The 14,880-nt window shown below is 35.0% G+C and overlaps 1 protein-coding gene across 7 annotated transcripts in view; it reads right to left on the bottom strand.

Moving 5' to 3' along the window:
* LRBA (LPS responsive beige-like anchor protein) overlaps window positions 1-14,880 on the bottom strand; it is a 370,588-nt gene that overhangs the window by 252,929 nt on the left and 102,779 nt on the right. For all 7 annotated transcript variants that reach the window (XM_031588887.2, XM_090138536.1, XM_031588890.2 and 4 more), the window contains one exon: window positions 5,051-5,115. In XM_031588887.2, coding sequence (XP_031444747.2) covers window positions 5,051-5,115 — 65 coding nt within the window. The remainder of the gene's footprint in view (window positions 1-5,050; window positions 5,116-14,880) is intronic.

The following is a 14,880-nucleotide window of genomic DNA, read 5'->3' as shown; positions in this document are numbered from 1 at the left end:
CAGAATGGCAGGTTGCTAAAAATAACAAGAGAAAAAATGGGGAAAACACTTTTTTTTCTCCTACAAACCAAGATTAAGGTGCGGGTTCTGTATTATCAGTAGGCTGGGGCAGAGACGCTGCAACAAGGGAAGCAGGCTGTTAATAATCAGTTCTAGTTTGGACACTACAGTTTTTTGGTTTTTTTTTTCTGAGCCATTTTTGGTCAATTATGCATAAAGGCTAAGTGTATTAGTTATCATCCATTTTTTTCATTAATAGCTATATTTTTCTAACTACTTTCCATCACAGTAGTTGCTCCTATGGCAACACATTCTCTAACACTCATTCCTTGAGAGTGACCGCATCACTGCAAATGAAAGACAATTGAATGGGGCAGCCTACATCTGTCCCTTATTTTCAGTTAGGAAGGCGTGTGAGTAACTGGCCAAACAGTCTGATTGCCAACGATTTCAATATTAAAAAATATTTGCATCTATTACCAATCAAAAGTAATATTTGCAATTTATGAGAAGGAACAGCAGGTGATGTTAAAATTTTCATAGTACAGTAACTTCTAAAAAAAATACTGTAGAAATACAGATGATTACAGCATTCCAGATTTTAAACTACTGGATGTTATGCTTTGGGAAAATAATACCAGTTATATCTGGTTATTTATGGTGAGGTTTGGGGCTTTTTCTGGTTGGTTAATGAAGTTTTTACTGTCAGAGGATATTGCTGCCTGCCTTCTTCTTCCTCTCAGTAACTTCTGAATTCTTTGAGTAATTATAACCATTACTTTTTTTAACAGAAGGTTGGAATTTCTCAAAACATAATATTTAAATCCAGCAGAGGACAGAAAACTTTGTAAATGTCCTTGGGGGAGCAGGGTGGGAATCCAATAATCCAATAATGGATGAGAATCCTCTGATATGGAGGATTTTGTTGAGATTTCATTCCTCATCAGACTGCAGAGAATCTACCCATAAGAAAAAGTCAGAGAAGAAACAAACTTCGTTAGTTCTGCTTCTCCTGGATATATTCGTGAAACCTCAGGTTTGGTTTGGGATTTGAAAGGGGGGGTGGCAAAGGGGAAGAAATGCATTCCAAACATTTAATTAGGGCATCTTTCCACCAAACTTTATGTAACGGCTTTTTGTTGGTTTTTCGTTGTTCTTTTTCTTTTAACATACAAATGCTGTTTGAACGCTCATGTACAAATGTATAAACACTGAAGAATACAGCACTTAGTTCTTCAAATGACCAAGAAAACGTGCTTGAGAAAATTAAAACTAATCACGTCCAAGAGTCTCTTCAACTGAAAATCTGAAAGAATAATTGCTGCAACATGCTTAGGAGACTGATCCCTCAACCCCTGCCATGCCAAACCCATTATCACCCCAAAGGGGATAATAACTGTCATGCCTAGTCTCAAGCACAAGTACGTTTGTTGGTGCACTGACTGATACAGAAAATAAGGTCTAGCATAAGAGATGCTTCACACTAAAGTGTGCTAATGAATCAAACAGGAGAGAATTTTAACTTTCACAGAGTAAAGGAGTTTGTTTGCTAACTATGTAGAGAAAATAAGAGTCTAACAGAAGAGACATTTGTTCACTCAAGAAAGTAATGCAAACAAGTAGGTTTTTTTCCAGTTCAGAAATAATAGCTTGAACATCTCCTGCATAAGGAGGAAAGATTATTTGTTCCAGGGTGGGGAAAAAAAAAAAAAAAGGAAATATGTCTGGACAATTTGGAAGTCTCCTAAGAAGAGGACTGGCTATGTGAGTGAACCAATCACCCTGAAAGGATGGTTCCAGTAAAACAAATTCTCTCATCAGTAAAGTCTTTGGCTGAGGGCTCCAAAACAGACTGTCCCTAAAGGGAGGACCCAAAGGTGAAAAGCAAGCACCAAGACTGAAATCTAGACTGACATAAGTTCAACAGGTTAAGGAAAACGTTTTACAATCTATGTTTCTGCTGCACACATGGCTGAGAGCACGGGGAAGCAGTGCACGCTGGCACCTTTTTAACAAGGTTTCAAAGAGCTGTAATGGTGTTCCAGACATAACGTTTATAATGCCTATTCATTTTATTAAATGCAGATAAATATTCAAAGCAGCAATTTTTTGAAATTTGTTTCTGTTTTCATGTACAGAAGGATTATTTTCCAATATTTGTTCCTTTAGCTTTTCACTTACATTCAACACACTCCTGGCTTTCTACACAGATTTTTTATTGTTTTTTTAACTATGCCTTCAAAGACCTCAGTTGTGTATTTCAGAATTAAGTAGGTCTACCATTCTGTATCTTCACAATCTAGTCTCCTGTCTAGAGATTTTTTTCCCCCCGTTTTGATTATTCCAAATTTCTCAAGGTTCAAACAAACCTATTCTGCTATGCACAGAATAGCAGTGGACCCACTGTATTTGCAAAGCCTGGGAGCAGCATGTTATATACTAGTTATTTGCAAACATGCTGAAATTCAGCCCAACACATTCTGAATGCAGTACATACATTGCAGACCTTACGAGTCCCAGAGGCAGACTTTCTGCACATATTTCTGTCCAGGGAATCGTAGCCAAAACACACCAAGTCAAAACATAAAACTCTCAACTGGAGAGAGAGAGAGAGAGAGAGGGAGAGGTACATTCATACCTTTCACATAAAAGGAAAAAAGACATTTCAAGGCAAATATAAGAAGAGATTTAGACCTCTTCTTTTAGAGCTCATTTGATTCCAGAAATATTTTTAGTTGTCTTAATTGCCTGATAAAAATAAAAACACCACCACCACAAAACAACAACTACTGGAGTACAGAAGAACAAATTTCAAACTGGAATACCCTTTGGTATGTTAATAGCTTGTCTGAAAATGAGTAATAAGTGATGTGAAAACTGTGCTTTACAAAGCCTATAAGATGACATTTTCCACCAAGAAAGCAGACAACAGCAATTTTGTGATTCCACAAATTCCAGGCAATTCTACCATCCTTAATATTATTTTATTTATTCTAACACTCCATGTATCACGGTACCCCATGGAACTTGCTGAAAATCAGTTCTGTCCTGTGTACAAATACCTTGTCATCTTTCTTTGAGTATTTGTAGGAGACAATTTAAAAATTCAACTATTGTTACAGAATTGTGTTAAAAGTCTAAGTCAGAATCCTTCAGCTATTTCCATTTTTTTTTAATTATAAGGTTTCAGCTTAAAAAAATCATAGTGTTATGAAAAAAAAAAGAGATGCTTTAGAGTAAAGTTAATATACGTGCAAGAAGAATAACGTGTGACCTTTGTAAAGGAGATGAAAAGAGTAGTTTTGGAATGTAGTTCATGTTGTAGGAGGGATAATAGCTTCCTTTTAGTGAATGCTGAAAAGCCACAAAGCAATGCCACAACCAGCAGCAACTTTAAAGATTCCTATAAACCGGAATGGAGGAAAATGGAGCTAGATAAAAGGAGACATTTTTATAAGAAACGAATCCACTCCTCTCTTCCCCAGAATGAAAGTTATGTTCCCACTTTTTAAAAAAAACAACTCTACTATGAGTCATGAAAAAAATGAAGTAACAATTACTTAGATACTTTCTGCTAACCAAAACCACACTTTTCAGTCTTTAAGGGATCATTTGTCCCTGAGACAACCATTCTGCTAAGACTAGACTATAAGTTATTGATGTTGTTTATGGAGGCGGGGGAGTGATTCCATCTGTCTGTGATGGGCACTGTAGGTTTTTAAAAGAAAATAGTCAATCCCAAACACTTCACTGATAGAACGCTCTCTGAATGCTTGACCTGAACAAACAGACTACCAGGTAACTGCTACTTAAAACTCAGTAACTGATTTGTTCATGATAATCATCTTACCCAGATGTACCTTACATTCTGGTTTACATGTGTGTGGGATCTCTACGTTATCTATGCTAATAAAACATTAATCAAGGACCAAATTTATAGCAGGCACTTTATAAGTAAGGTCAGGACAGGTCAGCCTCACATAATAGGAAACAACTACAGGCTAGATCTTAACACTGTAACTGAACACCCTTGTTACTTTACCTTGGCCCTTGGGATCAAGACTAGTAGCAAAATGTTTTTTCTGCCTCAAAATGGTGTTTCCCTTACCGTAAAGTGAAATGCAACCATTAAAATGCTCATTACTTCCAGAAATCTGGAGAACATTTATGCAGTTTAAAAGAAATATCTCAAATAGCCATTTCATCTACAATGATGTTTACAGAGCCTTTTAATTTATGTGATAAATTATTCTATTTTTAGCTCAGTAGCTGCCCTAATCCTGTAAAATTGATTTTCTGTTGAGATTATTACTAGCTTAAGTTGCTCACAAACAGAATACTGCTTTAGAAAATGGCATTTGTTTTAATTTCTTATAATGCTGCTTAGCTAACTCATTAAGACATCTTGAATAAAAATCCTTTCGAAAACGTAAATATTGTTCTTAGTCTGCCTCATCATCTATTCCTAATGAAGAAAACATTGATGGCTCTGAATAGTCACTACAAGTTAAAGAGCATGGCCTCAACAACTGCTCTGTCATTTTCTTTAAGTAATATACATATCTAGTTACGGACAGAACATGAAGGCTAATTGGGAATAGTAGCACAATTTCTGTACTTTAAAGGGATTCTTTTCCATTTTATGAAGTAGATAGAAAATAAAAAAGGAAACAGCAATCTAATTTTTGAGACAAAGGCTTATCTAACACTTCCTAGCTATAATGCCTTCCAAGTATCAATTCCCTTCCTCAAGAGATTGGTCAAATACAAATTACAGTTTCAACGTTTACCAGTGCACAAGAACAGGAAGAAAGAAATCCATGACGCTGATAAGTGATTTATTTAATGAAATCAGAGCATTCAGATTCTGTAAAACCTCTTATTTAGTATTAGAACTAAGTAGAACTGTTAAAGAATATGAATTTATGCTTGTGAAAATCAAAGAAATTGTAACACAAACAAAAACAAAACAGCAGAAGCAAAATTCTAGGAAAATATTAAGTTCCCCAAAGTTCCTAAGTGCTAAGACAGAGTTACTATTTTGACTTACCTTCCTTCATTGACAAGCTCTATAAAAGCAAGGCCAGCATTCTTTTGTATAGAGTTCTGCCACTCCTGAGAAAGAGAAAACAAAAAAAAAGAAAAGCTGTTGTAAAAATGAGACCAAGAAAAACCACCTAGGGTTAGAAAGTCATGCACCTTCTTTTAAATTCTGATCACTTATACCACTAACGAACATAAAAAGCATTAATTGTGTGCTAATCAGGAAGGAAACAATCACCAGCAAGAACAAAGAAGTGTCATCCATTCCAAGTCACATTCCGTGGAGGGTAGAAGAAAACACAAAAACATCCCACAAATAACTCTTTATCGTTCACTATGTTGTGTGCTAATTCTCAGCTTCCTCTGGTTCACTGATCCTCTGCCTTAGTGAGAATTGGTAATGCTAATATAATCTTTCAAATAAATTTAGTGCTTATTGTTTTAATACAGATTTCTTACATACTAATTACATATATAGATAATAGTCTTCTCACCTTTCCATCATATATTCACTTCTACTGCAAAGATCAGGTTTACTAAATAATACATCAATAACGCCCAATATATATTAAATTAAAAAAAATTTAAAAAAATTCTAATAGCACAGAGGCAGGCAGTACATATTTCTTACATCCAAGAGAACCCTGAACTATAGCAAAAATTCCCTAAGCCATTCAAGAGTAGGTGCAGGTTTTGCCTGATCCCCTTAAAAGACATTTTAAGAAGTAACCAACCAAGATGACCCATTAGTGGGGCTTGCTTCCTCTTTTGAAAGCTGACAAAGCAGCAGAATTCATCAACAAAAACACAACAAAGACTTTGAATCCCATACTCAATAGCAACAAATTGACAGAAATTAAAAAAAAAAATATGGAGTAACAAATGTGTGAGACATTTTGGAGAAAAAAATACAGAGATTTGGAAAAAACAGACTAGATGCAGCTCTTCATTTAATTCAGTCATAACTGTTTTAACTAAGTTTGTTCCCCTTCTAAGCCAACAGAAAGCCATGCAGAGAGATAGTTTAGTATCACATCAGCATTCTTGATTTTCCAGATTTATTGTAAGAAACAGCAATCCTAGCAATCATTTTTTTTTAGAAATCTTGACAGTTCTGGAACAGACAGAAAGCACAGAACTTCAGATTCATCTTAAATCAATTTCAGATTTCTAAATACAGAATTATTCAGCAGTCACTGTACCACCAGAGAAGGTTTTTGCCTACTCAGATTTGCAAAGTGATATTATCTCTCTCAGTTAAAGACATGAAGGTTTGGTCAGACATACACAAAAATCAACAGAATAAAAGAAAAGTTTGCAATGTTTCAGTATCAACTCATTTCCTACTTCTTAATAATTTTTAATGTGTGACACTGTACTGCAATGTTGAAGTAGGTAGAATTAAGAGAAGAATAATTAGAATTTGTGATGTACTACTCCTCATGAATAATAAAGAATTTCATTACTTTTATATAACTAGCTTATATGCACTTCTAGTCAAGTAACATTCTAAATGTCAGCGAGATTCCATTTACATACTACTGCATTGATATTTTTTTTTTAATTATAATTATTATTTTTTTAATACCTCCAGTGGTATCACTGGTTTTTCCGGCTACATCTATTTTACTGATCTCTCTCCCATCATCCTTCCAATTCTCTCCCACTGCCTTCTTATTGTTACCATTACAAGACTTCAAGTTAGCCTGAAAGCTGTTTAAGAAATATTTAATTCTCTTAAGAAAGCCCTTTAGGTGTTAATAATCTATACAAAATAATTTGCAGAACTACTATTGTTAAGAGGCTCTTTTAATATAAATATCAACTTGTAAATATTTAGCTTTGTATAAAGATTGTTAAAATGATTCTGTTAGCCAAAAGTTAGTGAAAAGCAAAAAAAAGGAAAAGTTCTTTTTATGACACTGCCCATCTGTTGCTCTATGTTAGTAATCTCTCTCTCATTAACAGAACTCACTACAACACTTGAAAATTTAATTGGTGAAGATGGAGGTTGCCAAAAGTAAAAAGAAGGGGTATTTATCACGATACTTTTCAGCATTTTTCTCTACATCAGACATCATCAAAAGCAGCGTTAGTCTAAACAATTTCATAAATCCCAGCTGAACACACCCTAAAGCTAGTTTTAATAGTTGAAAGAAAAGACTAATGGTCATCATATTTCATGATCCCTTCAATATTTCCCCACAGTATATGTTCTCTCAAACAATTACACTCAGTATGCATATTGCATTATTATATCAACATCTTAGTTATCCATCTCCCAAAGGTATTAGGGAAAAAACACGTTAAAAGCCTCAAACTCAACCACTAATGCAACTAAATAACTACAAAACACATTTCAGCACTTTCCTAAGGAAGGACTGTAAGAGAAGATCAACAAAGTCAATAATTTCATACCTGTTCTAAGCTGTACTTAATTGACCATCATTTCCTATGGCTATAAATGTTTAGTAACTGAAAGACATCATCTACTTTTAATGCTTTTGGTCACTGTACAATGAGAACAGTGAAGCAGGAAAAAAGATAGAAGCACTAAGCACAAATAGCTACACTGAAAAGCAACCATTTCAAGGAGACAAATAAGAAATCACATTTTACTCAAATACCACGTCTGATGTGGAAACGTCTTAGCTCATTACTTTTTCACCTACTTCCTTAATGGAATCTGTAAACACTTTGAAAAGTACTCGAGACAAAATGCATGCACTATATCCTTTCCTGAAATGATGCTTTGAGCATCATCTGAATTACTGTTTTGCATAGAACAGTATATTACATTTCCTGTCGCTACTGTGCAACTCTGTCATAAGCAGAACCATATCCCAGTCCTTTACAGCACCAATTTTATATCATCAACAAGTTTCACTAACACATTGTAAGTATACAAAGATCATTAGTTGAAAACATGAAGCATTATTAGTATTTAAACCATTAAAACCACCCCTTCAGAAACAAACAATCTCCTTCAGGTTTGTATTTTAACCTACTATCATCCCATTTGAGTTAGACATTTCTGTGTTGTTTTTTCAAATCTACTGTACAGCTTTCTTTTTTAATTAATCCTAACTAATGATCAGTCATGTGACACTAAAATTCATATAAATCACTATCACATCTCCTTTGTCTGGGAAATACAAGTTGACAGGAAACCACAGAAAGTATTAGACTACAACCAGCAATGAGATTATTCTAGCAAAACAATCCTTAGTAACCTAGATCTACACGTGCAATTTTTCCACCTCTGAATACATTTAGAAGTCTTTCATACTACTTAATCCTCTTTCTTCTTTTCTTAAAAAGAAGCCATGTCTCTCATTCTATGGCAATATTAGATAAATACTGAGGATCCTCAAGTCCTCACTGAACTTGGATTTTCAGGTGTCAATTCTGTCAATCAGTTATTTTTTCCATTTGTTGTTGGCTCCCCTGCACGTTCTGAATATTCCTGATCAGATTTATTGGTTGAGGAGCTCATTATTTATCCTTGCACATCTAAAAGCCTTTTCTACAAGCATCAGCTAGTAGAAGCCAGCTTGAGAAGAAATAAGCTGAGGTAATTATTCTCACAGTGCATTACAGACGAGTGGAACCCATTGTTAAGGAATGCTGCGCTGCTTAAATGTAGGAGAAAGTGGAGATGGTAGAAGGGTCTGCAAGGAAAATTCACCTACATTTAGTAAAATCACAGAAACTCCATTCAACTCAGAAAATACCCCATGATGACAGCAGCGGGAAAGAGGAAGAACACTCATGGAGGAGTGTCATATATGCTTGCCCTATTTATTCTTATGGAGAATCTCTTTACATCCACAGTTAGAGATAAAACAGAGTAAGGAAGGTTGACCCCTTAACTAACACAACACAGTCATTTTTAAATTTTAATCACTCAAACAAATGCCAGGATTTATTTATTTTTGCAAATATTTGGATGGGTTGCAATTTCAAGTGCTTGCATGTACACAGCAATGTACAATTCATCCTCATCAGTACACTTCTAGGAAAGTAACTGAACCATATTTCAAAGAATTAACCAAAAACACATATTCTTCAAGTTATATGAAAATATTTGTGAGCCCAATCCATACTGATTTCACTGTTAAACAAAAATACCTATCTCAAAATGTTTCAAAAAGTACCAAGAGATCAAAACTGCTCCATTTTCAAAAAATAGTACGACCACTGTTATTTACAAGTCATCTTTTATGTTTATATGTATACATACACACTCACACATATCCCTTACAGAACTTCTCAGAAACCTGAAAAAAAAATTGTCCGACAATGCTAACTTATTAACAATGAAGAATTATATCTCATGTTTGAAATGCACACTCAAATGCAAGAGAAGACAGGCAGTCAATTGTTTCTTAATCCACACTTCCCATAAATCTGCTCAAGTTTAAAAAATTTATTTTGATTTTTAAACAAATGAGAAGGATGACTTCCGTAGTGACAACTATGAATGGAGCACTAAGGAGTAGGGTGGGAAAATGTGTTAACATATGACTAAGAGACATATTATATCCTAGACTAAAGGTCAAATCTGCGTGAAAAACATGTTCATGGAGAGATATTCTAATCTTTAAGTGTCTAAAGTAAACTATCAAGAACTTTTCAGCAGTGTTTGTACTTGGTGTCACCACTCTCTCAGCACCACATCCACTACAGGCATGAATGAACTCAGCAATAAAGAATATATAGCAAAAACTAGATTATATCTCAGCTGTGTTTTTCATAATTAAAAAAAGCTAGACTGCACACTAAGCAGAATATCTGACATCTGCAAACACATAACTTGTAGAGAGTTCGCTTAACATTTTTAAATCTACAAAGACACATTAAAAATGAAAAACAGTATGGAATTAAGAAAAACATAACTAAAAACTCTATGCAACATTTTAATATCAAATTAACACCTACTGAGTAGAGTACAAAAAGCAAAATTTTGCAGGCATGAGACATTTTAAATTTAAGAGCAACCAGAAAACATATTTGAAGACGACCTTGTTTAAAACAGCCATACACGGACGCCCAAATAAAAGTGGAATGAACAAAAAAACAGTAATGGAAGAACAACCTGAAATTGATCGAGAAAAAAATAATTTAAGTAATTATTTACATGTACCCTTCCGTAGATAATCACATCACTGTTGCTGAACCTTGACATTCACAAAGAAAAGCAGTAGTCTGCAAAAATATTTACTGAAGTTTTATCAGGGGAAAACTTATCAAACAGCTTTGAATTTATCAAAATTTAAACAATGTCTCACGTATGAAAGTGTAACATGGCATCAGCATAACAAGTCAAGAAATCTGACTAATTAATACAGAGGTTTTGATTGCAATAAGGATGATAAAAGTTACTCTAACCCCAGCCAGCTACAAGCTTTCAACTGATGATCATCATTATGCCTCTATCAGGGCTCCACATACTCAGGCTGAACAAATGCGTCCTATTAGTATATGGTCTGTCTGTTTGGCAACTCCAGTCTGAAGACAAATGGCAGCTGCTGCCCTTCAAGGTCTGAAGTCAAGTCCTCAGGGAGTCTAAAAGCCCAACTGGAAAAATCAAGGCCTGTTCATTAGAGACTGCTCCAGGGGAAACTTGCTAGGCTGCCATCAGAACTATATAAAAGAGCTAATTATTTTTATAAGACTTTTAAACTATCAAACACACTCAGTTACAATAACAAGTATTTACTGCTGGCATTCCATTAAAAAAAAAAGATTGCTTTTTGTAAAAATTAATTAATTAATTAATTAATTATAAATTAAAAAAAAAATCAACTAGTGAAATCTTTCTATTTAAAAAAATAACAAATCTAGGGGAAAGTTGCATAAAAATCAACTAGATGAAACAGTTTCTCAAGGGGAGACCTAGCATCGAGGATTCAGCTGTGGGGAAATATTCCAAAATACACTCAAATCTTACTAATGAACGCTAAAGGAGAACTGAGATTGCCTGGGTGACTCTCTGCCCCTGAAAAGAACAAGGAATGAAGAAAAGCGAGACTGCTCCTGCAAAACTGATTGCAAAGGATCTGGGAGGCATATTTACTTGCTTTAAATCTGTGCCGTTAACCAACAACTGAAAATGCAGAAGTACATAAATGTATCGATGGGTTTGTTAAAAAGACACAGGATTCAGTTGGTATCAAACACCAAGACTGAGCCAAAGGACTGAAAACCCACAGTGAGTTGTTCCAGTATTTTTCTCTTGATAAAAGGTAGAAATAAAGCTTTTTATAACAACAGTTACTTTATAAAACATACTCTATGGAACTGTTAGAACATTTTTCAAGTATTTCATAGCCACAAAGTCATTAGCTGTTTTAAACATGAAACTGAATCAAAGTAACTTACACTGCAACATTTTTCCAGCTGCTCAGCATGACACAATGTATTGAACTCTAACAGTACAACAGATCACTGCTATAGAGTATTTATTGCACAGTGTTTATTGCAAATCTTTTAAAAGTGTTATATGAAATTCATTAGTGTTCCTTAATCAATTCTTGGATCAACATGCACGTAAGCTTCCGACAGCCTAATTCAAAAAAGCAATTACAACCCCAGTCCTTATGTAAGAGGATGACAGAAAGAAACTATGTTGAACCAGTTAAAAAGAACGAAAATGTAAAGAGAACAGATTAGGAATGATTTATACCGATGCCTAGTGCTGAAGTTAATTACAACTAACCCAATAAAATAGTTCCTTTATTATCGTACAGCAAGTAATAAACTGAGACACAGAGAACAGAACTCTTAGCTGACTTTTGCATGCTCAATTCAATAGCACGCTGCACTAAGAATTAAACAAGTAGTAAACAAGCCACACAGAAACAGCAGTTATTTAACTTAAAGCAGAAGACTCCCCTGCTGCTTAACCACTTGGGATATTCCATGTAAACAGAGCTTCCTATAAACTGGTATTATGTTGTTACTGGTAAATGTCTGAAATTGCCTTATAATGAGAGTTTAATTTCAATACCTAAAGTTTGAGTTCACGTCACAGTAAGTTTTTATAGATTCTGAAAATAAATTATACACATACAGAGCTGGATTAGTTTTCATACTTGTGTGCCACGCTGTTCAGTGAAAAACTGAATGAAAAACTGTCAGCTTGTCAGACAATACCCTCTAAGCTATGAGATTACTTTTCAAGTGACAACTGCTGCCTTCTCTGCAAACTACAGAAATCTATAATAAAAGCAAAGTCATACCATATAAAATACTGAAGTACACACAATCTCTTTAAAATTACGTACAGCCATAAAATCTTGTTGTAAGTTGCTGTCGTCATCATTTATGGTGATATCAAATATTCTTAAAGAGGAATTTTAATAATAAAAGACCTTAACTTACTTAATCAGAAAGTCCATAAAAATGATTAAAACATAACTGCACAAACAGAATGCTACCAGTAAAAAGCATCACAGCATAGAGCCTGCATATTACCAAAACTCATGAAATTTATTTTTGTATCTGGTTTCAAAAAGATACGAGCAATTATATGAAAAACCTTTATTACATGCTATTTGGTGAAATCTAACGACTTCATGAGTAAAATTACATCCCTAGAATTGATGTTGCGCTACGTGGGACAGATAAGTCTCCACTAAACTCCAGTTCTTCTACATTCTCTCCTAGAGCAAGAAACTGTAGAATCAAAAAAAATCAAGTGGATCGATCACTGATTTCAGGTCCACATTTCTGACAGAGGAAGCAATTTGCTTGGGCAGCCTATCCCTTCCTCTCCCCCATGAGCAGGCTGTTGCCATGACTCCATGAAATGACATTAGGGGTCAGGTTTAAGTTCATCCAGCAGCAAACCTTTTCCTCTGTAGTTTCCTCCTCAGGTTCTGTAACCAGCAGCTATTTTTAATGCAAAGATGAAAGGGAGAAGCTTATAGAAGAACGGGACAGAAATCTTAGACATTAAGAAACTGAAGTACCAATCTTCCACAAAGAAAAGCAGAAATGGAAAGCAAGAAACTAAGTCACATAAAATGAGTCAGAAAAACAGAAGTGACAAAAAGGGACAACATAAAGAGAACAAAGATACAAACTTTTTTTTTTCAAAATTATTAACTTAAATGCATATATGCACAAAGAAAAATGAGTGTGCATTTCTGCCATTACACTTCCATACTACATTCCTGTCCTCACTTGCCTGTCTTCCACATTCAGACTTACTCCTTATTTGGTGTATTCATTATTCCACTGTTACATTACAGGCAGCATCCCAGTTCTAATCTCCTCTGCCTTTATATATTGCTACAATAAACCTGATAAATAATTTTCGGCAAATCCTCCCGTGCACATACAAAGTAAATTGTCCAAAAATAAAAGTACTACCATTTATATTTAGGCAGAAATAAAAATAAGTGTCTTTAAGTAAGTACTCAGACAGTACTGAGAAATCCAGCTCATTCTTCTGAATCAAAGCTGACTCAGAAGTAGGGCCTAAAAACTAAAATGTGAACCTCTATCATTTTCATGGCTGCATTATCCAAATTACGAGCCTTTTCACTTGAGCAAAATCTCTTACAATATTTGTATAAAGGCAAGTGAATCATCAGCCTATCTGATGATTTTTCCAGTTGCCGAGGGACATAAGAAGGCACAAATAAGTTGTAAGTAAGCCTCAACTTTAGACTGTAACTGCACACCATCACAATGCAAAGCTCCTCCTGCCACAACTTTCAGCTCCCCAGATCTTTCTTCAACTCCTGCTTGGCAACAGCGAGATTGAAATGATTTGGCTTGTTAACATGAACAAAAAACATTCATGTATGCGTAATTAGTATGAAGCTTAAAAGACAAACGCTGCCACTCTCTGAACTTTCTACAATCTCACCCCCTACCCTCCACCAAACCTCTTTCCATGGTCTCAAATTAAACAGACTAGCTGTAAAACAGCAGGGTGTCAAATTAAGGCACGCTTTATTTTCAGAGGTCTCTACACTTCGCGGCTGACTTCCTGTCAGGAAGAGTTCCATTTCAGTGCAGAGCCCCATCAGCAGGGAGCTCACAGAATTAAGTGCCAGTTGATATTACTTTGTTTTGCATTTACCACCCATGAGAATATTGTTCAAAGATCTAGTTATAAAGTCAGCATGGTATCATCCTTCTGACTAGACTGCCAAGCCACAGGGTGTGCTCTCGCTGCACAAAACTCACCTTAAATGGTGGTGTTTTTTTAAGTCCTAGTGTGCTGGTGAAGCAACAGGATGCTTTTTTTTCTTCAGAAAAGTCTTGCTTCTGTAGCTAAATTATGTTCTTGTTAACATCTGTAGCATCTGCAGTGTACATTCATGGATGTGAAGCTGACCTGTAACCTACCAGACTCCCAAAATTCACGTTTAAGTTATACAATCTGCTCTCTTCCCCGAACATGAAAAAAATTACACATTAATCATACAAACTCTCAGCACAGTTTTAAATTCTACAGGCTAATATTTTTAGCTGGAGTGGACACATTTCCCATTCAACTGCTACCAACACCATCGTGTCCTGAATTCCTGACCAAATTTAATTAATTTTCATTTCGTAAGAGAAATTTTCTCAGTAAGAGTCTCTAGTATCTGAAGAGCCCACAGATTAACCACTAAAGATAGCACTTTAAAAAAAAAAATAAATAAAGGAAGAGAGGGATATTCTTACTTTTTCCCCCTCCAAATTTTTCTAATAGAAAGATTTACATTTTCATAAGATGACATTAGGAAGTTCATCTCTCTCTCTCCTCCAGCATAGCAAACTACTGCTAAGGGCTTTTCTGCCTTTCTTTTAACACTATCTCTTGTTTTTTCCTCT

Source organism: Phasianus colchicus, chromosome 4 (assembly GCF_987193195.1).
Source record: "Phasianus colchicus chromosome 4, bPhaCol1.hap1.1, whole genome shotgun sequence".
Taxonomy (NCBI): domain Eukaryota; kingdom Metazoa; phylum Chordata; class Aves; order Galliformes; family Phasianidae; genus Phasianus; species Phasianus colchicus.
The sequence above is the reverse complement of the archived record's forward strand: the minus strand, read 5'-3'. Positions and strand labels throughout refer to the sequence as shown.